The 22,974-nt window shown below is 53.2% G+C and overlaps 2 protein-coding genes across 2 annotated transcripts in view; one reads left to right on the top strand and one right to left on the bottom strand.

Annotated features, from left to right (window-relative positions):
• The window catches only part of LOC126063161 (transcription factor CP2-like protein 1), a 22,575-nt gene extending 12,126 nt beyond the window's left edge, over positions 1-10,449 (bottom strand). The window contains exons 1-2 of the mRNA XM_049861347.1: positions 10,200-10,449; positions 5,911-6,008 (exon numbers count right to left, since the gene is read on the bottom strand). Of these exons, the coding sequence (XP_049717304.1) occupies positions 5,911-6,008; positions 10,200-10,449 (348 nt within the window). The remainder of the gene's footprint in view (positions 1-5,910; positions 6,009-10,199) is intronic.
• Positions 10,082-22,974, top strand: STAC2 (SH3 and cysteine rich domain 2). The gene is made up of 11 exons (XM_049861150.1): positions 10,082-10,537; positions 16,832-17,138; positions 17,511-17,608; positions 17,788-17,878; positions 18,902-19,014; positions 19,105-19,177; positions 19,271-19,332; positions 19,836-19,933; positions 20,288-20,339; positions 20,691-20,828; positions 21,413-22,974. The coding sequence occupies exons 1-11, from the start codon at positions 10,448-10,450 to the stop codon at positions 21,515-21,517; spliced, it is 1,227 nt and encodes a 408-aa protein (XP_049717107.1). The 5' UTR covers positions 10,082-10,447; the 3' UTR covers positions 21,518-22,974.

Here is a 22,974-nt window from a genome sequence, read left to right as displayed (position 1 = left end):
GCATATGATCAAGAACCAATGGTATTTAAGGAGGAAGTCCGAGCTGCACTGGAAACACTGGCGAAAAACAAGGGTCCAAGGATGGTGGGATACCAATTACGATGTTTCAACAAACGGATGCAGCTCTGGAGGCGCTCACTCATCTATGCCAAGAAATTTGACCAACCAACTGGAAAAGATTCATATCTGTGCCCATTTCAAAGGAAGGTGATCCAAGAGAATGCAGAAATTTATCAAACAATATCATTAATATCACACACAAGTAAAATTTTGCTGAAGATCATTCAAAAGCAGTTACAGCAGTACATCAAAGGAGAACTTCCAGAAATTCAAGCCAGATTCAGAAGAGGGCGTGAAACAAGGGATACCATTGCTGATGTCAGATGGATCTTGGTTGAAAGCAGAGAATACCAGAAAGGTGTTTATCTGTATTTTATCAACTATGTAAAGGCATTTGACTCTATGAATCATAACAAATATGGAAAACATTGCAAAAAATTGGAATTCCAGAACACTTAAATTGTGCTCATGAGGAACCTGTACATAGACCAAGAGGCAGTCATTCAAACAGAACAAGGGGATATTATGTGGTTTAAAGTCAGGAAAGATGTACATCAGGGCTGTATCCTCTCACCACACTTATTCAATCTGTATGCTGAACAAATAATCCAAGAAGCTGGACTAGATGAAGAAGAACTCAGAAGCAGGACTGGAGGAAGACCCATTAACAACCTACAATATGCAAATGACACAACCTTGCTTGCTGAAAGTAAAGAGGACTGGAAGAACTTCCTGATGAAGATCAAAGACCACAGCCTTCAGTATGGATTACACTTCAACACAAAGAAAACAAAAATCCTCATAACTGGACCAATAAGCAACATCATGATAAATGGAGAAAAGATTGAAGTTGTCAAGAATTTCGTTTTACTTGGATCCACAATCAGTGCCAATGGATGAACCCACCCAGTCAAGAAATCGAATGACGTATTGCAGTGGGCAAATCTGCAGCAAAAGACCTCTTTAAAGCATCGAAAAGCAAAGATGTCACTGAGGATTAAGGTGTGCTTGGCCCAAGCCATGTTATTTTCAATCCCCTCATATGCATGCAAAAGCTGGGCAATGAATAAGGAAGACTGAAGAAGAATCGATGCCTTTGAATTACAGTGTTGGCAAAGAATATTCAATATACCATGGACTGCCAGAAGAACAAACGAATCTCTCCTGGAAGAAGTACAGCCAGAATGCTCCTTAGAAGCGAGGATGGAGAGACTTCATCTCACATACTTTGGACATGTTATCAGGAAGGACCAGTCCCTGGAGAAGGATATCATGCTTGGTAGAGTAGAGGGTCAGTGAAAAAGTGGAAGGCCCTCGACAAGATGGATTGACACAATGGCTGCAACAATGGGCTCAAACACAGCAACAATTGTGAGGATGGTGAAGGACCAGCGTTTTGTTCTGTTGTACATGAGGTCGTCAGGAGTCAGGACCGACTAGATGACACCTAACAATAGCAACAACATCTGCTTCCATAAAGATCACAGCCTACAAAACCTTATGGTACAGTTCTATTCTGCCACATGGGGTCACTATGAGTTGAAAGCAACTGGATGGCACCTAACAACAACAACCTTATAAGTTGTTGTTAGGTATCTGTGAAACATTTCATAACATGGAGGAACCTGGAAGGCATTATGCTGAGTGAAATTAGTCAGTTGCAAAAGGACAAATGTTGTATAAGGCAACTATTACAAGAACTTGAGAAATAGTTCAAACTGAGAAGAAAACATTCTTTTGTGGTTACGAGAGGGGGGAGGGAGGGAGGTGGGAGAGGGGCACTCACTAATTAGATAGTAGATGAGAACTACTTTAGGTGAAGGGAAAAACAGCACACAATACAGGGGAGGTCAGCACAATTGGACTAAACCAAAAGCGGTTTCCTGAATAAACTGAATGCTTCGAAGGCCAGTGTAGCAGGGGCAGGGGTCTGGGGACCATGGTTTCAGGGGACATCTAAGTCAACTGGCATAATAAAATCGATTAACAAAACATTCTGCATCCCACTTTGAAGAGTGGTGTCTGGGGTCTTAAACTCTAGCAAGCAGCCATCTAAGATGCACCAATTGGTCTCAACCCACCTGGATCAAAGGAGAATGAAGAACACCAAGGACACAAGGTGATTATGAGCCCAAGAGACAGAAAGGGCCACATGAACCAGCGACTACATCATCCTGAGACCAGAAGAACTAGATGGTGCCTGGCTACAACCGATGACTGCCCTGACAGGGAACACAACAGAGAACCCCTGAGGGAGCAGGAGATCAGTGGGATGCAGACCCCAAATTCTCATAAGACCAGACTTAATGGTCTGACTGAGACTAGAAGGACCCTGGTGGTCATGGCCCCCAGACCTTCTGTTGGCCCAGGACAGGAACCATTCCCGAAGCCAACTCTTCAGACATGGATTGGACTGGACAATGGGTTGGAGAGGGATGCTGGTGAGGAGTGAGCTTCTTGGATCAGGTGGACACTTGAGACTATGTTGGCATCTCCTGCCTGGAGGGGAGATGAGAGGGTGGAGGGGTCAGAAGCGGGCGGAAAGGACACGAAAAGAGAGAGTGGAGGGAGACGGCAGGCTGTCTCATCGGGGGAGAGTAATTGGGAGTGTGTAGCAAGGTGTGTATGGGTGTTTGTGTGAGAGACTGACTTGATTTGTGAACTTTCACTTAAAGCACAATAAAAATTATATTAAAAAAAAAAAAAAAAGCTGTTTTTAGGTGCCGTGGAGTCAGTTCCGACTCACTGCGACCCTATAGGACAGAGTAGAACTGTTCCAATAGCGTTTCCAAAGAGCGGCTGTAGATTTGAACGGCCAACTTTTTGGGTAGCAGCTGAGCTCTTAACCACTATGCCACCAGGGCAGGTAGATGCTAATTTCTTTTAATTGAATTATTATCTCCCGTTATACAGAGGAGAAAACTGAGGTTTAGAGCAGTTAAGTAGCTAGCCTAAGGTCACACAGCTAAGAACAGAATCAAGATTTGAATTTAGGCTGGCTGGGTGGGTCATTGGGTTTGGGTGGGTCATGCATGATCCCTGCTTTTAATCACTGACCCAGGCCTCACTCAGCCTGATAAATGTGTGGGATTTTAAAGCAAATCCTCAGTCCATATTCCAACTTGAAGAGTTGGAAAGTGAGGTTTAGCCCTCCGCCCAAAATATCCCTCTTTCACACATTCATTCAACAACTTCCAAAAAGACATTAGACCTAGGAACCTTGACTCCTGCTGATGGTGTTGATCTCAGGCCTTTCTGAGCTTCAGCCTCCCCAGATTTGAAATGGGGATGAAATACTTTCCATTCCAATCCTAGGCTAGGAGCCCTGAGGGTAAGTATTATGAGTGATAGTGGCTGGGCAGCTGTGGGTTTTAATACATGCGGAGGGGCTCTAGTGGGAAGCAGGGATCTGTGACCTCATCATGTCTGGCTCTTGGGGTCCTGTTGACTTGGGAATTCCCTTGGGATGAGCAGCAAATGGAGCCTGCAGGTGTAAGAGAAAGGTATTACAGGCAAGATAAACAGCCTGCCCTGAGAGAGGGTGTCCATGCTGGAGGTAGGATTGTACCATCCCTGCAGAGGCCCAGTCCCATTTCACATTTACAACCACCTGTGAGGCAGGGCAGTCCTTGTTTCCCAGACAAGGAAACAAAAGTATGCAAAGTGCCCAAGTCATGAGCTAGCAAGAAGCAGGCTTGTATTAGACCCCAGGCCTTCTGGGTCCAGAGCCTGAGTCACCTCTATGCCCTATACCCCCAGGCCAAAACACAGGACTCCTTTCTGTTCATCGCCACTGCCAAGCCTTTTGCCAGAAGGATGCCAGTAAGTGGGCTTAACTAAGGTAGGGCAGGTATGGAGCATGCTCTGGGCGCTGCTAGAGGAGGGGGGCTAATGAGCAGTTTCTATTGGCCATCACAGTTTGCATAGCCTGCTGTAAGAGATTATTCAGTAATTTAAAGCTGATTGCCACAGGCTCTATTTTCCATAGATAGGCTGCTGCCAGGAGCTCCCTACTTGAGCTTCCTGTATGCTGCCCCACAAGCGGTAGGCAGCCAAAGGGAGCTCCCTAAAACAGCAAGGACGGAACTACTCTGCAGAGAACACTCCATGGCCCTTCGTCGCCCTCACTGCCATTCTCAAGCTGAGCTGTGAGCTGTGGGAGCCCCTGGGTGACCTCCACGACCATCTTCCAGGGCATCAGCAACACACAGCCGTTAGTGGTTAAAATCATTTTTTGATAAGAAAACCAATACGAATATTCCTGGAGTCGAATGTAAAGTTTGCACAAACATTTAATACAGAGTTATGTCTTTAAATTCCTTTCAAATTCAAAGCGAACAGCTTCGCCCTCTCCTTTGGTACCTCTGGCCTGCTCAGCTGGGCTCCAGTGAGCAAGTTTGAGAAGCCCCTTTGAGCAGAAAAATTCAGCTTCCTGGCCTAGCATTAGGGACCCCTGGTGGCTCTCGGTTGCTAACCAAAAGGTCAGAGGTTCGAACCCAGCAGCCGCTCCTCAGGAGAAAGACGTGGCAGTTTGCTTCCATAAAGATTTATAGCCCTGGAAACACTATGGGGGCAGTTCTACTTCGTCCCATATTGTCGCTACGAGTCAGAATCAGCTCGACGGTCGTGGGTTTGGTTTTGGGTTTTTTGGTCCAGCGTTCAAGGCCTTTGTCCACTTTTTTTTGCCTTCCATTCCTATCACTTATTCCCACACACACCCTTGCTAGAGTCACACCAACTTATTGGCGGCTTCTAGAACAAGCTGTTCTGTTTCACATCTCTGTGCCTTTGCCCAAGCCTTTCTTTCTGCCTAGAATACTCTGATCCTCTCTGCCTTTCAGTCCACTTGGTGGCTTCTGCCAAAACTCAGTTGGAAGCGCACCTTCTCTGTCCTCACTACTCCCCACCCCCAGGTGGGTTCAGAGAGGCCCTCTCTGTATTATTGCATTCTTTGAATTGGGGTCTATAGGACGGCCTTGAGTGCAGGGACCGGGCACCCCTTGTGCCCAGAGCCAGGCCAGGCACTAAGTACAGCCTCACAGTTTTGATGTCTCAGATGTAGCCCCTCAAAGGCCCCGCCTAGACGCCTTCCCTGAGGGATATTCTGCTGCTTGCTTTGCCATCCGCAGGGGCAGTGTGGGCCCAGGCTCCTTCCAGGTTTCCCCAAACTGCTTCAACTGCTTCAACTGGGTCTAGACTTCCCCAACCAAAAAACCTCACCTTAGTTTTTTTTTTAGAAGGAGTTAACAAGCTGGACCCTAAAAGGAGTGGTTCAAGACAGGCTTCATCCTCTCTGCCTCAGTGTCTCCTTGGCTTCAGCACCTTTATACTCTCCTCCCACACAGTAAGCCAGGCACACCCTCACCTCTCAGTCCCCAACCCTGTTGCATTCCAGACTTCACCCTTCCTTATTGCCACCAGCTTTCAGCAGCACCCGCACCCTGATTTGTGCCTCTCCGGCAAAAGATCCTCCTTTAAAAGTGCCCACAGTGCTCATCTCTTCAAAATTTTAACCCCTAACTCACACACCCCAGTCCACTGGGCTCCACCCCCTCACTTACCCCAAAGTGATGACATTGCTGTCACCTTAGTAACAGATGCTTCATGGGTGGGTAGGGGGAATGGACTAGATAGAGAAAGTAAGCAGTGGCTCAGGCCACTATCAGGCATGGGGGAGGGGCGGGCAAGCTGGCATATGGCTTGGGGAGGGGCAGGCAGAGACTATGGCCCCTCCATGGCTGTTGTCAGCCCTGTGTCCCCAGCCTCAAGAGGAAAAGAAAACAGAAGGGGATGTCTTCTGGAGAAATGAGTTTTCTTCATTGAGAGAGGGAAATATCCCCAAACCTTTACCCTCTCATGTAAGAAGAGGCCTTCCAGAGAGAGCCTTGGTTTTGTGAGGGTGTAGGGGTTGTGTGCACTGGAGCCCATGTTGTTCCCCTCCAGGTAGCCTGGGGCAGAGACAGAGAACTGCTCACCCAGGATGTGTTAGTGACAGTGCCAAAGGCAGTGGGAGGGTGGCTCAATGCCAGTGTCCCGAGCTCCAGGGTTTGGTGGCAGCAGGGGTGGGGGGGCCTTCCTCCAGCCCCTGGGGACCTGGCTGTCCCAGATGCCACAGCCGGGAAGTGTGTCAGGCACTTGCGTAAGTGCTTTCTATATTTCCATAAAATCATAATTACCACTGCCTGCCATGGGCCTTAGCTCATCAGAGCGTTATTCACCTCTAGGGCCCTGGAGTGGGCTAGTGGCGGGGGAGGCGTGGGAGATCAGGGCAAGGCCAGGCCTCTTGCTGGGATCTCCACATCCCCAGCACCTCCCCCCCTCCCAAACTGAACTGGGCCCTCTCCCTGCTGGGAGATGAGAACCCAGACTCAGCTCCCCACCAGGATGGACTCCCCTACTCTTGGAGCTCTGATTCTACAGCTGGAGGAAAAGCCAGTCACTCTGGTTTTCAGCTTGGGCTGTTCCTGGCGATCCATGGGGCAGAGGCTGAAGCATGGAGGGGCTTGGGCTGGAGGTGTTTCTGGGAGAAAATACGTCAGTCTTAATGGAAAGAGAAGCAATCCCTCACATCTAAGAATCTCAGTCAGTCAGGATAGCAGGGCTCTGGGGGTTCATCCAGGCCAGTGGTTCTTAATCTTTTGGGGATCTCAGACTCTCTGAGAAGCAGGTGCAAGCTCTGGACTCTCCCCCAGAAAGTGCTCATCCTCCAAAATTTTACGCAGTCTCAAGGGGTTCATGGGCTCCTTGAAGCTTACCCACAAGCCCAAGGTTAAACTTCCCAAGAACATAACAGCATTAATAATAGCACCTGTTTCTTGTCCACTTGCTCTGTCCACCACTTTATGTATATTAACTCATTTACTTCACAAAACAACACTAAGAGATATACTACTATTATCCTCATTTTCATTCAACTCCCCATTTCACCTAATCTAGTGAGCGACAGCTGCTAAACAAAAGGTTGGCAGTTCAAATTCACCAGGTGCTCCTTGGAAACCTAATGGGGCAGTTCTACTCTGTCCTATAGGGTCCCTACAAGTCATAATTGACTCAACGGTAATTTTTTTTTTTTTTTTTTAAGTCTAACTATGTCAATCTAAAGGAAGAAAACTGAAGCCCATCCAGAGATGGACAGCTTTTTGTCCAAGGTCATACAGCAGGAAGATAAGGCCAGAACTGGGATGAGGACCAGGCTTTCTCAATGTGCTAGACATTGTAGCACATGCGGGTTTGAAGTCATCTTGTCCATCCCTCTGTCCCCAGTGCCCGGCCTCTCACTCAGCTTTCCTAAGAAGAGGCAGACCACTTCCATGGTCTGGGAATCCCTCCTGAGTGTGTGACTGCCATCTAGCCTCCTGTAGTACCTGGCTCCTTGTGCTGCCCACCCCTCATTCCTGTCCCCCAAATGAGATGGGACCTGACCCTCATTCTCCAGGAGAAGCTAGCCCAGCTGCCCCTGCCATTTCCCCCAGCCTCTGCAGTGGGAGTTGTTGGCACTGAGAGCAATGACTCAGACTTAGTTTATGAAAGACTGTTCTGAAAGACAAAGGCTGCAGGCCAGAAAGGACATCCAGAGGTCATGGAATCCAGCCCCCTGCCTCCTCCACATACACCCCACCGCAGGCTCCTGATGCCCAGACTAGAGCACCCAAGAGTCCTCCAACTTCCTCTGCTTTTCTTGGCCACTGGAACCACTGATTCCCCTGGGAATTCCTTCCCTGACTAGTCAGAGTCTCTTTGTCCATGGATAGCCACTTCTTCCGGGTCAGTTCCTCCATAGAATACCAAGTGCCAAACTGCTGAGGAAAGTGAGTGAAGGAAGGTGGACAAAACTCCGAGAAGTAATCAGGGGAAAGGAGAAAATTGACCATCCCTGCCTGGCTTCTCTGGGCTAATTGCCCTCTGGACACTATATCCCTCATTCTACCAATACCCCAGTGGGGTAGGTCAGGGGTATAGTGAGGGTAATGAGTGCCCAGGGGCAATCTCTAAATTGCCCCCACCCCCAACTGCAAGATGAATAGACGTTGAAAGCACTACACTCAGCAGAAAGTCCTTCCCCCCTCTTGTCTGGCTGCCACAGTCAGGTGCCTTTCGTCTTTGTGGCACCTCAGAAAGTCATTCCGTGCCTCATCTGGTGCCCCCTTGGACTCGCTTCTGGGGCAAGTGCCACCTCTGTCTCCCCCCTCGCTACACTCTGGGGTAGGTGCAAGCTTCATTTTGCAGATGAGGAAACAAAGGCGTCGTCGCCTGCCCAAGGTCACACAGTTCATTGGTGACTATATTGGCATTGAACCCTAAAGAACCAGAGCTCTTGCTCTTTTGGGGGAAAACTGGGGTGCCTTCCCCCAGGAGGTCTTCAAACACAGAACAAGCCCCTGCTTGTTCCAGCCCAGGGTAACTGGAGAAACTGATGACCCTATATGGGGGTGCCCCAAGCACCCCAAATCTGCACAGTGCTCAGGGAGGAGAAGTGGGGCTGGCCTGTGCTGGGTGAGCAAGAGGGAGGAGGGCAACCCCAGAGGGTGGAGAGAAGGCTGGTAGGAAAGGGGCCGTTGGCGAGGCTGGTCTGAGGGCTGAGGTCAGGGGCCATCTCCACTGCCTTCAGGAAAGTTAGGAGTCTGAGGGAGTCTTTTGCTGCAGTGGGTGGGTCTGGAGGGGAGGGGACCAAGCCTCTGTCAACCACAAACCATCAGGGCTGCCCTTGCCCTACTTCTGCCACTGGCAAATAAGTACTCCTGGACACAGTAATGTGAGAGGGCTCCAGTGGTGAGCGCATCCTTGGTAAGACAGGGATGGCATCAATGGGTATGTGTGTGGGGGCAGGGCAGCCCCCGTCCTCCAGGGCTGGCATCAGGCAGGACCCTCTCCATCACCTTAGCTCTCCCTGGATTCCCTACCATCTCGCCACCCACAAAAGAGGAGCCCCTGGAGAAGGAAGACTTAGACCCAACCATATCTCCACGTACTCCCAGGGGAGGGTTCCCTCAACCCTGAATCTACCTCCTTTTCCTCGGAGAGGCCAAGAGTTGAAGCTGCACCTGTTGGTCAGGGCCAGAAGCAGCGCAGCAGGAGGAATTGGGGCTGGAGATGATGGAGGGAGGTCTGGGGAAATGGCTTCCAAGCAAGTATCATGCATTAGAAGAGGCACCTTCAGGCCAAGTAAAGAGTGGACACATTGGAGGGTGAGAGCTCTCTCCTCCCCAGCCCTGATCTAATTCCAGTTGTGGTAGGATCTTTAGGAGGCGAGGTGTCTTGGAGAGATTTGGGGACCTTAGATGTGGGGACTGCAGCCCCTTCTCTGTTGAAGTCCAGATAACAAGGAATACAATTGTCCTGCTTTCTGTCCACAGAGGAGGAATTATCTGACCTGGCCTTTGACCCATAATGTCAAATTGTCCCTTCCCTGTTTGAGGAAATCCCTACCCCATAGCCCAGGGATGTGTATATTTGTGGAAAGGGCCTCTCCAAGGCAGAGGGACACCCAGTGAATGAAGCAGAAAGGGCCCCATTCTTCCTCGTCCAAGGCAGGGTACCTTGCAATCTTTGCTATTAGGAAGTCCTAACTTGGATCTCTCTCTCAGCTATCCTGCTGCAGTTCCAAACTATTTCTATTCCCCTCAGCCCATTCAGACTCTAATATGACCTCTGGTCCTTTTCTCAACCTTGTTATGCTTCCGCCCAACAACACACCCAGTGCCGTCGGCCCCCATGCCGGGTTTTTCAGTGTAAAACTGCCTCCCCCCACTTCTTTCCCCTCCAAATCCCTCCCCATCTTGCCTAGCCCCCCCAGACTCCGCCCCGCTGGCCACCACGGCAGCCAATGGCAGACTATTTGCATAGCGGCGTGGGGGAGCTTCGGAAGGAAGGGGGAGGGACCAGGCGACCTCCTAAATCAAAGTTGCAAGGCAAGGACTCCGCGGAGGGGCAGCCCGCTGCCCGGCTGGGACCCGGGCGGGGGGGGAGGGGGAGGGGCTGGGGGGAGGGGCTGGGGGTAGGATGGGGGGCGGGCGCAGAGGACGGCGGAGCGGGCCGGACACTGACAGCTCCGGCGCTCCCTCCCTCGGCTCAGCCCGGCGTCCCCGCTTCCCTCCTCCCCTCGCTCTGAGCGGCATCCTTTGCCGACCCTCAGTCCTCACTCCCAGGGTTGTCCCGCTCGCGCCACTCGGTGTAATTCCCTCCCGCTCCCCGGCCGACCTCGGAACTTTCTCCTCCTGTGCCCGGGAGTGGGGGGCTGCCTTGCCTAGGCGGGTTCCTCCTGGGGTTCGCTGGGAGCCAGTCTCTGGAAAAGGGCTTCAGGGTCCCAGAGAGACTCCGCCACCGGCAGCCTGCCCCCAACCCGACAGCCGTCGGGTCTCGGCCTCCTCCCTTCCTCTCTCCCCCAACCATGACTGAAATGAGCGAGAAGGAGAACGAGCCAGATGACGCGGCCACCCATACCTCCCCGGGGACCGTCTCCGCCCTCCACGAAACCAAGGTAACTCGAGGGGCACGAAGCCCCCCCTTGTGCCCCGGCCTTAGCGCGCGGTCGCCACCGTGAGCTAGGGGGCAGTGGGTCACTGTGGCGGGGACCCGCGTGATCCCTAAGGCTCGGCGCGCTACCCAAGGGAGAGGCGTGTGTTGGCAATGAGCGGTCACAGGAGCCCCTATCACACAAACACAGCACGCCATGCGCGCGTGATGAGGGACGCGCTACCGCGCCCCGCCAGCGAGACCGTAACTCGGCTTTGTTGGAGGGCATCGGCGCAGCCAGGGCGGGGGGAGTGTGTGTCGGTGTGTAGCGGGTGTGTGTCGGTGTGTAGCGGGTGTGTGTCGGTGTGTAGCGGGTGTGGGCCGGTGTACGCACCCGTGCCTGCGTGCCAGGCGCACCTCCTTTCGTGCCCACCAGCTCTGTCTGTGACTTTGTCTCTCACTCTTTGCATGTGTCTTTCTCTGGATGTGTCTCTACAACCTGTTTATCTCTGTCTTGATGTCTCTGTCTACGTACGTCTCCCTCGGTTTCTCTCGGCGTCTCTAAGCATTTATCTCGGAGTGTCTCTGGGTGTCTCTCTCTGACCCACCGCAGTCCCGCATTCCCCTCTCCCACCTGGGTTAGGTTGGGGGACGGAAGACGCGGCCAGGGGTGCGCAGCTTCGGAGTCCGCGCTGGGGGCTGCGGCAGCGCCGGCCGTCGCTGGCGGGGACCGGCACACTGTTGTTGCGGCTCCTGAGCAAAGAGACAGGCAGCCCCACCCCCACCCCTGGAGCGGGACGAGAGGGATAGAAGCAAAAAGAGGAGTCATCGTAATTAATGAATATCATAATTAACCCAAATTATGCATGATTGTTACTCCTGCGGGAGTCACAATGAATAAATTATTCCCCAGTGAAGGCAGGAGGAGCCCAGACTCCTGACTCTGAAGGGAGTGGCGGGAGGCCACTGCTCAGATTCCATCCCCCATCTCCAACCCTTCAGCTCGCTTCCCAAGTTCTAGGTGCTCTGGAGCTACCTGCAAGAAATTCTGCAGAAAGCAACCTGGGTGGGCTTGGGGGTGGGGAGAGAAGAGCTGCTGTTCCAAGGGGCTCCTTGTCCTCTCCCCAGTTTCAGCCAGAACTCTTTTCCCCTCCTTCCACCCTAGTGTTTTGTTCCCACCTTGCTCCTTGTCATTCAAGTGAGGAGGAGACCAATGAGTACCCAAAATGGGCGGGGTCTGTTGTTCCCCCTTACTCCCTAGTATCTCTAGCTTCTTTACAGCTCTTTCCAGCTCCTTTTCCTCCTCATTCTGTCCAGAACACCCCTAAGGATATAAGGTTAATTCAAGGTCAAGGTCATCAAAGGGATGACCAAAGGGAGATGAATAGGGCCAGGGTGGGTCTGACTGAGGCACCCCTCCCTAAGCCCCAGAGACCCATGGGGCCTCCATGTTCAAGCCTTCGCATCCATACTAGACCTCCTTCTGCCCACTTTGAGAATGAGGCCCTGGCCTCTGAGAGCATGGAGTTAACCCTCTTTAGAGAGCGAAGTGTGTTGGGATGGGAGAATAGTGCTTGGAATATTTGTGACAGCTTCTTTCAGGCAGAGGGTTCCAGGAGCTGAGCCTGACCTGAGTTCCAATGCCCCTGACTGTCTCAGTTGCCCTCTGGTTGTCGTGGGCAGACATACACAGTCCCTATGCTTGGTTCCCTGGGCTTGAGGGCCTCCTTGCTTTCCACAACAAAGTCTGTCTGCTCCACCCCCTCCACAGGAGCCTCAGCAATCCTGTAGGCTGCAAGCTCAGCTGTGTGTGGGGGGGGGGCGGAGGAGGGGGGCGTCAGGACCTGGCAGGTCTGTACCTCCCTTCTCTCAGCCCAAGGACCCTCCAATGCCATCACCTCTGGGTCTGAACCATGGAAGTCCAAACAGCAGGAGAGGAGGGGGATTGTACACCTGACTTGGCACATTGATGCCAGGCCAGTTAGAGCTCTGTCCCTTTGACCCTCCCCTATACCTCATCCTTCTAAAGGGCTGACTTAGTAATAATAACCATACAGAATGGGCAGAGGGATAGGGCTGGGCGAGGTCATAGGTGGGCAGAGAGAGAACTCAGGTCCCTTGCCAGCCTCCTTCCATCTCCCTACTCAACCTAGCCCAAAGTAGATTCTGTCCCAAACTGTAGAAGAGGGGGAGAGAAGAAGGTTGGTTGTTGCCTACTCAACTCGGTGTGAACCAGGTATGACAGAGGGGGCTGGTGCCCCTTGGCTATTTCTTGCCAGCCCAAGAGCCCAACCTCCTGCCTACTCTAAGGCTGGGTCTCACTCCTGCCCCCAAGTTACTCAGCGACCCTCCTAGGGTAGGCATAGCCTTCCCAGAGCCTACCATGTGGGGCCTGTCCATCACCCCCTTTGGTGCCATCCTTGGGAGACCCTGCTATACCAGATCTACCATCTGAGTCAGCTTGTGCCACACCTGCCACCGCCCACCACCAGCTGCCTAGTGCCCTTTCAGGAACTGATGGGAAGTGAGGTGATGATGTCAGGAATTGAGGAAAGAAGGGACCGGACTGTCCCTGGGGTGGGGGGGGTGGGGTAGAGAGGAAGCAGGCAGGCCAGGCCTTGCTTCTGAGGAGGGATTCAGAAGAACAAGCCTGGTGGTCCAAGCTCAAAGCTAGACAAGCTCTTGGTGCATTGGAAAGGAATAAGATCCAAGCAGGCCAGCTTGCCAAGGCATATGGAAACTTCTCTCCATGCCCCATGTTCCAGGGCAGTGGAGGCACCAAGAAGATAGCTGGTGGGGAGATGGGGAAAGGTCCTCTCTGAGAACTAGGAATCCCAAGAGCAGGAATATTTGGCTACGCTGAGCCAAGATGAGGTTTGGGTAGCCAAGTCAGGTGTCTTTGGAGTGGGCAGGCATTAAGACACTTGGCAGAAGTGCCCCCATCCTCTCCTCCAGCCACAGCCCTTAACATCTGCCAGCTACCCCAAATGGCATGTCATTCCTTCCTAATTCTCTATCCTTTTGGGATCTGGGGCCTACAGATGAACCAGGGAGTCAGTAGGTAGAATCCGGGTTGCCCTTCACTCTGGTGCTTGAGAACATTCTGTTCCAGAGAGGCCTCTGGTACCCTGAAGAGAGGTGGTTCTTGGCACCAAGGCCAGGGAGTATCAGGAAAGGACACAGACTGGAATGTGGGAAAGCTGAAATCTCATCCTATGAGGATTACTATTGAAACGTGGCCTTAGGAGTGGGGGGTCATGATGGATGTCTTCAAATATTTGAAGGGCTGATGTGTGTAAGAGGGAGTAGCCCTTTCCGGAGCCAAGGGAGAAGCAAGGATGGATAGGCAAAAACCACAGGCAGGCAGGTTTCAGTTCTATATAGGGAAGCACTTCCCAGTGATTGTGACTGCCCAAAGATGGAATGATTGTCCCAAGAGAGTGTGCTTCCCATCACAGGAGGCAACCACAGAGTTAGATAGCCATGCATCGCGGAGCGATGGGGTGGGGACTGCTCTAAGTGACTATTCTTTAAGATCTCTTCTAACCCTAAATTCCATGGTTGACCTGGTAGACAGGCCCCTGGCACAGCAGAGCGGCAGGGGTGAGGGCCAAGGCACGGCCCAGAGCAGTAGGATGCTCCTGGTCATTTGGGCTCAGGAGTTAAGCCACTGGTTCAAGTCCTAGGTCTGCTACTTACTAGCTGAGGGCTCATGGGTAAGTGACTTAACCTCTCTGAGCCTCAGTTCCTCATCTGAAAAGTCAGATGTTAATAGTCACCACCTCAGAGGGTAGTGCCAGGATGAAATGAGATGTGGTGCATAAAGTGTTAGCTCAGTGCCGGTGCTCTGGAAATGACAGCCCTTCATAGATGCACGTTTCCATTTTTGCTTTTTGGCCCCAGAGTCTTGCATTGCTTAGAGAACATTTAGTCCCTCTTCCTCTCCCTTGGAGTGGGGAAATTGAGGCTCTACAGAGGAAATGACAAGACTTGCCTACAGGCACTGGTTTAGCTTTGCCTCCACCTCCAGCACATCCTCCCAGAGACCTCATGTTCTCCATCCCTGAGGTCCCTGGCAGAACACCCAGTGGTTCCCTCACCTCTCAAGGGCCTCATTCCACCCTGGATGGCCCCTGGCCTGAATCAGGCTGGTATTTGTGTTCTAATTAATTGTCCCTCTGGCCCTCCATCCAGGCATCTGAGGCCCAGGGCCCTGCTTCTCACAGACACACAAAGAAGCCCACAGTGGTGTCCAAGAAGCTGGGTTGGGTTTGGAAGGAGCTGGGCAATTCAGAGTGCCAGATACCCCAGGGCTCTAGCCTCTCAGCTGGCACACCCAGGCCTTGCTTGTGCCCAGACACCCCTCCTCCATGCTTCCCCTCCGTCTTGCTGCCTGCTGGCCTCCCTGAGGCTGGAGGGGCCACCACTTCCATCCCCTTGGCACGGTGGCCAGTCTGGCAGCCCTGGCGCACAGGCTGTCTGATATGCCAGCTGGGAACGACAGCCTAATCTCCCTGCCAGGATCCGGACTGCTGGCCCCTTTTCTCTTATCACTGGAAAGGAGTGGGCAGGAAAAGGGGGCTCTCAACAGGAGGGGAGAGGAGCAAGGCTCTTGGTAGAGAGGTTTCCAGACCTCGCTCTGGGCAGGCCCAATAGCCAACTCTGGTCTCCCTTCGGAGTCAACCCTGTGCTCCAGAACATTGGCTCTGTTTAGGATTCCAGCCACTTGCTCATCATTTATTCAATACACATTGACTGAGCGCCTACTCTGTGTTTAGACCCTGTGTGGTGACCTGAAAAAATTGTCCCTGCCCTCAATGGTCCCCAGGTGGCACAAATGGTTTTTGCTCCACTACTAATCAAAAGGTTTGTGGTTCGAATCCACCTAGTCATGCTGCAGAAGAAAAGCCAGTGATCTACTTTCTTAACATCACAATTGAAAACCTTATGGGGCACAGTTCTAGTCTGAAACACATAGGGTTGCCATTAGTAGCAATTGACTCCATCGCAATGGGGTTTTTTTTTTTTTTTTTTTTTTCTGGTCCCTGCCCTCAAGGGGCTCACAGTCTCCTAGGGAAGTGAGGAGCAAATGGCAAGGTAACCTGATGGGACTGTAATGGAAGTCAGCGTCGGGTGCTGGGGACAACAGGAGAGGGAGTGATTCCATGAAATGGAATTCTTGCGGAAGGAAAGACAACTTCCCAGAGGAAGGACCCTTGGAACCTTAAAGGATAAGAAGAGTACTAATTGGACAAGGGAAAGAAGAGAACAAGCACGCACAAAAGCTCAGAGGCAGAAAAGCACTGAATTCAAGAGTCCTCACGTCTGGGCTGCAGGTGGAAAGCGGGCAGCTGGGAGGACATTTTTGCCAAGTGGCGTGGAAAGTCCCATGGCCAGGGTGAAGGGCTTGGGTTTGTCCTGAGGAGCCATTAAAGGTTTTCAGGAGGACCAGGAAGCATGTTCTGGCAGCTGTATGGAGGGCTGGTGGGGATGTGCAACGGGAAGGCACAGGGGTTGAATAGGGGGCTGTGGCTCTGAATCAACCTGGGGGTGTTGGGGCCTGAACTAAAGCAGGGCTGGGAAGGTGATAAGGTGATAGTAGGGGATGGATTGGAGGAAGAATCAGCTGGACTCCCTAAGGATAACAGTCTAGGGTGGCCACTCCCTTCCCAGCCTGCTCCAGAATACAGGTGGGAAACTGCTTTGTTTGGCCCCTGAAGTGTTACTGCTTTGTTTTGTTTTGTTTTAACTTAAGTAAATAGTATACCCATACAATGAAATGGTATGTAGCCATAAAAAAGAATGATGAAACTCTTTATGTATTGGTATGGAATGATATCCAAGATTTATCGTTAAAGTGAAAAAAGCAAGGCACAAGAAAAATAATATATTACCATTTATTCAAAGAATAAGGAAATAAAACCTCCCAACTTCACATAAAAGTCTAGATTTCTTTTGAAAAATTGGAAAAGCCAGCAACACCGAGCTGGCCTTTTGGACTAGTCTCAGCTGGCCAGAGGGAACTGCAGCTGCTCCCTATAGAGAGGGCATATGCCAGTTTGCCATAGTTCCCACTGTCCCGAATGATGCGCCTGTCCAACCAGAATGCCCTTCCTCATGGAGTTTACCTGCCTGGCTCCTGTAGGCATTTGGGATTGTGGCCCACGGCCTAGGACGTAGGAGCCTCTGTCTTAGTACTTCATCTCAGCTCTGGCCCTCGGCCCCCATACTTCTGCTGCTGAGGGAGACATCCTGAGAGGAGCCCGCCTTGGGCCAGCCCCCTCTGGGCTCACACTCACAGCCCTTCTTCCTCTCTCAGCTCCAGTGGTTCAAGCGCTCCTTCTCCCTCAAGACCATCCTCCGAAGTCGAAGTGTGGAGAACTTCCTTCTTCGCTCGAGCTCTGAGCTCAAGTGCCCGACGGAGGTGCTGCTGACACCCCCAACCCCGCTGCCCCCTCCCTCCCCACCACATGCATCCACAGACAGGGGGCTGCCCACCCCGGCTCCGTCCCCCTGCCCAGTCCCACATCCCCTGGCACCTCTCAAACCAGTGAGACTGCACAGCTTCCAGGAACATATCTTCAAGAGAGCCAGCTCCTGTGAGCTTTGCCACCAGCTCATTGTGGGTAGGTGCTTGGGTGCTGAGGTGGGCAAAAGGAGGGGCCGAGGTGGGCACTGGGGAGTGGGCTCATGGAACTCCCTGATATTGAGCCCTTGCTACTGGGGCCTCTGATCTTAACTGCGCCTTTCACTCTTGGCAGACAAATGAGCACCCTTGGGGGCTGGTAGGTGCCGGCGTTGCTGTCTCTGTGTTTACTAGTGACTCCAGCTTCAGTGCCAGTTTCCACCCTGACTCTATGAGGGATAATCCCCAAGGATGGTGTGAGGATGCCTAACCCTTGCTCTTTCCCCGTGCGCCAACCTGCCTCCTTTGCTCCTTGCCCACCAGGGTACCCTCTCCTGACTAACCCCACTTGCCAAACCCAAATTCTTCCTAGGAAACTCCAAGCAGGGCTTGCGATGTAAGACCTGCAAAGTCAGCGTCCACCTCTGGTGCTCTGAGGAGATTTCCCATCAGCACTGCCCAGGCAAGATGGTGAGTGGGGGCCATGTGGAGGCAGCTGGCTGCGAGGTGCGCTGGGATTGGTACTCTGAGGGAGTGAGTGTCCCTCAAGGTTGGCTCCCCCTGTGGAGTGGCCCCTGGGCTTGGGGAGGGCTGAGCTCTCGATGGGTGATGAGCTTCTTGTGCACTCTCTCTGCCCCGTCTTGCCACAGTCCACCTCGTTCCGCCGCAACTTCAGCTCCCCCCTCCTAGTCCATGAGCCACCACCAGCCTGTGCCACAAGCAGAGAGTCCCCTCCCACTGGTGAGTGTCCTCCTTTGCCCCTGCTTCCACTGTGGTGCGATGAGAAACTCGTGCACCTCTCAGGTGAGCACCTGAGTCACACTGCCACTGCCAGTTCTTGGCACTGCTACCACTTCCCTTCTCTGGAGGCACCTGTACTGAATGTCAGGTTCATTCATTCATTCATTATTCAGCAAATACTTTATTGAGCTTCTACTAAGCACCAGGCATTCTGCTAGACTCTGGGACACAACACTGAAGAAGGTGGAGTTTACGGTCTCAAGGGAGATAGATGTTAAATATAATTACGCAAATAATAAATTAATTAGCATTAGGATATGTGCCACAAATGAGAAGGGTAGGGAATGAAGACAGAATGTGAAAAAGACACTGGCCTTATCTGCAGACCCAGTGAAGGCTTCCTGGAGATGTGAAGGATGAGGAGTTAGTCAGTTGAGGATCTGGGGGAGACTGGTACGGGCAGAGGGAGGCTTGAGCCAGGAAAGGGCAGGGACTTAAAGAACAAAGTGACTAGAGCAGAGGGGGTGGGAGGGAGAGGGGGCAAAGGGACATGGAGTGCAAGGCATTAGACTCAATTTAGGATTATTTTTTGGACTTTATTCTAAGGACAATTTCTTTGTCTTTACAAGAGCATCCTGGCTGCTGTGTGGATTGGATGAAGGGGCTGCAGTGGAAGCAGGGAGACCAGTTGGGAGGCCGTAACATTGCAGGAGAGAATTTGGTAGCTTGGACCAGGCTGGTGGTAGTGGAGATGGAAAGAAGTGGGCAGATTCAAGAGATGTTTGGGGAGTAGGACGAGGTGATGGATTAGATGTGGAGAGGGGGAAATAAAGAGTCAAAGATGCTCCAGGTTTCTGCATGGTGGAGCTATCACTGAGATGAGGAGGACCTGGGAAGGGGAGGTAAAGAGGGGCATGGCAGGTTCAGCCTAGGGCAGGCTGAGAGGAGGTACACCATGGGGCATCCCAGGATGGAGATACAGGGTTTCGGGCTGAACAAACCCAGAAGCTGGGTGCTCAACAGGGGCCATGGGGAAGGTGGACCCTGTCTACGAGACCCTGCGCTATGGGACCTCCTTGGCACTAATGAACCGCTCCAGCTTCAGCAGCACCTCAGAGTCCCCCACACGGAGCCTGGTATGGTGGGCACCGGAGGGGGGCTTTGGGGGGAAGGGCCTCTGAGGATGAGGGCCATGGGGTTGAACCCTCCCCTCTTTCTGCCCCCAGAGTGAGCGGGATGAGCTGACTGAGGATGGGGAAGGCAGCATCCGCAGCTCAGAGGAGGGGCCTGGTGACAGTGGTGAGTGGGGTGGGGTTTAGGAGCAGGTGTGGGGCACAGTGGGGGGTTCTCTCCCGGCTGCCTCACACCCTGGTCGCAATCTGGTATCTCCAGTATTCACAGCCCCAGTGGAGAGTGAAGGGTCAGGATCAGAGGAGAAGAGCCCTGGGCAGCAGGTGAGGTTCCACTGGCACTGAGCCCTACCCAATTGCTTCCAGGGTTGGTCAGGCTAGGGTGGAGGGCTAGGGGTGTCATTTCTCCTTGTCATTGATCCTGAGGTGGGCAACAGCATGGGAGTGGGCATAGTGACTGTGGTACGGCTGCTCCATCATTCATCCTCAGGCTACAGGGATGGGTAAGGCCAGAATGAGTGGGTACAGCCGGCAGGAGGGTATTACCCCTCCCTATCACAGACTCAATGTCTACTGCACCTACTCCTCCTCCCCAAGGGTGGGCAGTTCCAGGGTGCATCAGGCAGAGCAATACCTCCCATCTTCATCCCTGGCCCACCCGGGGTGGGTGAGCATAGCAGGTAGGAGAGTCGAGGAGTGGGTCCTTGACTCAGGACCCACTGTGTCCAATTCATAGCTCCCCATGGTAGGTACAGTCAGAACAAGGGGATAGTGGGTGGAATGAAGAGTCACCCTGCCCCATCACTGACCCAGAGTTCTTCTCACAGCCCCCCAAGCCTCCTCTGCGGAAGGATGTGGGGCCCATGTACTCCTATGTCGCACTCTACAAGTTTCTGCCCCAGGAGAACAATGACCTGGCCCTGCAGTAAGTCCTCTCTGTGACCAGCCCACTGGGCAGCTGCCTGGCTCCAACCTCAGGGCCCTGCTCTCCCAGACCTTGAGACATGAGAGTGAGAGGGACCTTCAGGAGCCTTCTCCCTGAATGCTTGAGGCTGCCGTGTCCAGGCAGGAACTGGAGCTGCCCAGGATCCAAGAGCTAGTCATGCTAATGCCGTGTCTCCTGCCCCCTATCCAAGGCTCTGTCCTGGAGGGTGTACCTATGGGTATGCGGTGTCCCCTGAGGGCACCAAACATCCCGTCCCAGATGAGGGGGCACGAGGGTATCTGGGTGCCCAGGGGCTGTTGGCCCACATGCTACCCCAGCTCTCTCTTGCCCTAGGCCTGGAGATCGGATCATGCTGGTGGATGACTCTAACGAGGACTGGTGGAAGGTGACTAGGCAGGCTGTGGCCTTGGCAGGGTGGGGAGCAGAGGGGCCCTGATAGGCACCTCAGCAGCCCTCACCCTCAGTGGGCACTGCCCCCACCTTCTCTCAAGGTCCCAAAGACCTTCCCTCTTAGCCAAGCCTAGGATCAACCCTCGGGCCTTGCTCTCAGTTTTGATCTTCCCTCCTTCAGCCTTGCTCCTTTACCCCATGCTCTTCCCAGCCCAGAAGCCAACCACAGCTCAGGGCTCATACAGAGAGCCCAGGCATCTGAAGGATGATGGTGTCACTCCTAAGTGGAATTAGAGCAGTATGGGGTGGGGCGGGCACTGGTGTTCATTGTCAACCTCATCCCCAGGGCAAGATCGGCGACCGGGTTGGCTTCTTCCCAGCCAATTTTGTGCAGCGGGTGAGACCAGGAGAGAATGTTTGGCGCTGCTGTCAAGCCTTCTCTGGGAACAAGGAACAGGGCTACATGATCCTCAAGGAGAACCAGGTGAGTGCCTGGGGGCCCAGCCTAGGCTCTTCAGCGGTGGAGTGTGGGCATGGTGACAGAGGCAGAGGGGGCACAGTTAGTGCTTGGAAGAGGATTCTTGCTGTCCCACAGCAAGAGAGAAGGAAACTTAGAAAAGAAGGGCTCTCTTGCATCCTCTGTTGGGAGGTGGGACTGGTGGTCCACACGGACTTAAATTACTTTAGAGGAAGGTTGGGGAGGGGAGGGACACTGGATCAGGAATCTAGAGGCTTGGATTTGAACCCTGGCTCTAGTCCTGGCTTGCGTGTAGCCTTGGGCAAGTCCTTTTCCCTCTATTACCTACTCTGAGAAATGGGAGTAGAGTTGGACCAGCTGATCTCAAATGTCAGCTCTCAGTGCTGCTCCATGTCTGTTGATGTCCCGGTCTTGTGCTGAGCCCTGAACCCTCATCGGTTCTGCTCCCATCCCCTCAGCTGAGGGCCCCATCCATATCTGACACTGGTCCCATCATCCTCTGGGGCGGGTCCCCTGGGGACCACCACCCTGACTTGGGGCCAGGGCTGCAGACAGTGCCAGACCTCAGCTCCGTGTCTGTCTCTGCTCAGATTTGTGTGGGCATGGGCAGAAGCAAGGATGTTGATGGCTTCATCCGCGTCAGCAGCGGCAAGAAACGGGGCCTGGTGCCAGCCAACGTCCTGACTGAGATCTGAGAGGAATCAAGAGAACCCAGATGCCACTCCTGCCCATGCCTGGCCCTTGCTTCTGGTCATAGGAAGGAAGCAGGCATCCTTGTCCACACCCTTCCTCCCTCTGCCTCCTAGTACCACTCACCATGGTTTAGGAGCCATCTGTCCCAAGGAAGGTTTTATTTCTTGGGTGGAGGTGCCCTGAGTGGGTTGCTCCCCTGAGACTGAGGGAGAGGGGGGAGAAAGTGGGAAGGAATGGGGAAGCCCTGAGTAGATCCACCAGAGCCTGGGTACCCCTGTCCAGTTGCCAGCCCTGGGGAGCTTCTCTGCTGCTTCTTCCAGACTCTTCCCCATGCCCCAAACTACCTTCGCATGCCTGACACATCCGTCCTTCTCCCCACAGAGCCTCTGCTTGGGTCTGTGTTACTGACTGTGCATCTGCCCCTTTGGAAGTGGGGCCTTGGGGGGAAGCCTTCTCCAGTCCCTCAGCCCTCCACCCAGGGCTGGAGGGGATCTAGTGCTGAGGGAGGGTTCTGGGTCCACCTCCTAGACTCACCACCTCTGTCACGCCATCAATTCTCAGGAAAGTTTTTTGGGAATATCTCCCATTACTTGAAACCTGGGCCAACGGAGGGGAAAGGGGGGGCGGGTGACAAATCAAAGACTATCCCCTCTAATAGAACAAGTAAAGTGGCCTCACCCTTACTCTCTACTGGAAAGACACCCAAAAGCAGCCTGAACACAAAAATCAAACTAAGAACAAAAATCTGGCTCATGGCTTGGTTGAAAGAACTCCATTTCACTGAGATTGGGTGAAACACCCCCACGAGGGGAGCCTGTAATTATCAGTTCCTGTCTGCAGCAGCCCCACCTCAGGGCTGGCTGAGCTGACTCCAAATGGCACTTCCTCATCCCCTTTCCCCAGGGCCCTGCATGGGACAGGGCTGCTCTTTCAGGAGTACAATTTCTGACTGCATCTGCTCCCTTGTCCTGGACACAGCCCTGGAAGAAAGATTAGAAGAATGGAACATTCTGTTTAGCCACAAGAAAAAGAAGGGGGTGGGCACCCCTAGTGGTGGGGTGGGCACCCCTAGTGGTGGGGTGGGCACACAAAACAAGGACCACTCCTTTGCAGGCTGCTTTTCTCTGGTGCCACCCCCCCCAAGTTCAGAGCCTCCCCTCTTGTCCTTGATTATGCCAGCCAATGCCACCCCCACCCCGGGCACAGTCACCTCCCCATGCAGTGGGAGGGATACAGATCCTCCTACCCGAAGGCCCCTGCCGCACTTCTCCCCTGCGGAGCCGGGGTCAAGCCACACTGCCCTGTTTGCTGCCATGAGGTCCCCCCCCAGCAGTATCCCCGGGGAGGGCCCACTGCCCGCTGTACGTGAGGCTGCATGATGGGCTCGCTGGGGCTTTGCTAACCCCCAGGCCCCTAATTAAATGTTTCTTGTCCCAGCCTGTCTGCTGTGTGTATGTAC

This window comes from Elephas maximus, chromosome 19 (assembly GCF_024166365.1).
Source record: "Elephas maximus indicus isolate mEleMax1 chromosome 19, mEleMax1 primary haplotype, whole genome shotgun sequence".
NCBI classification, from domain to species: Eukaryota; Metazoa; Chordata; class Mammalia; order Proboscidea; family Elephantidae; genus Elephas; species Elephas maximus.
Note: the sequence above shows the minus strand (reverse complement) of the source record. Positions and strands in the feature narration are given on the sequence as shown.

Bases quoted from the DNA above. Each gene is read 5' to 3' on its own strand.
- STAC2 (XM_049861150.1), top strand. From the start codon at position 10,448: ATGACTGAAATGAGCGAGAAGGAGAACGAGCCAGATGACGCGGCCACC. The intron at 19,934-20,287 runs GTAAGTCCTCTC...CTCTTGCCCTAG, and splicing joins AACAATGACCTGGCCCTGCA to GCCTGGAGATCGGATCATGC. The intron at 20,829-21,412 runs GTGAGTGCCTGG...GTCTCTGCTCAG, and splicing joins TGATCCTCAAGGAGAACCAG to ATTTGTGTGGGCATGGGCAG.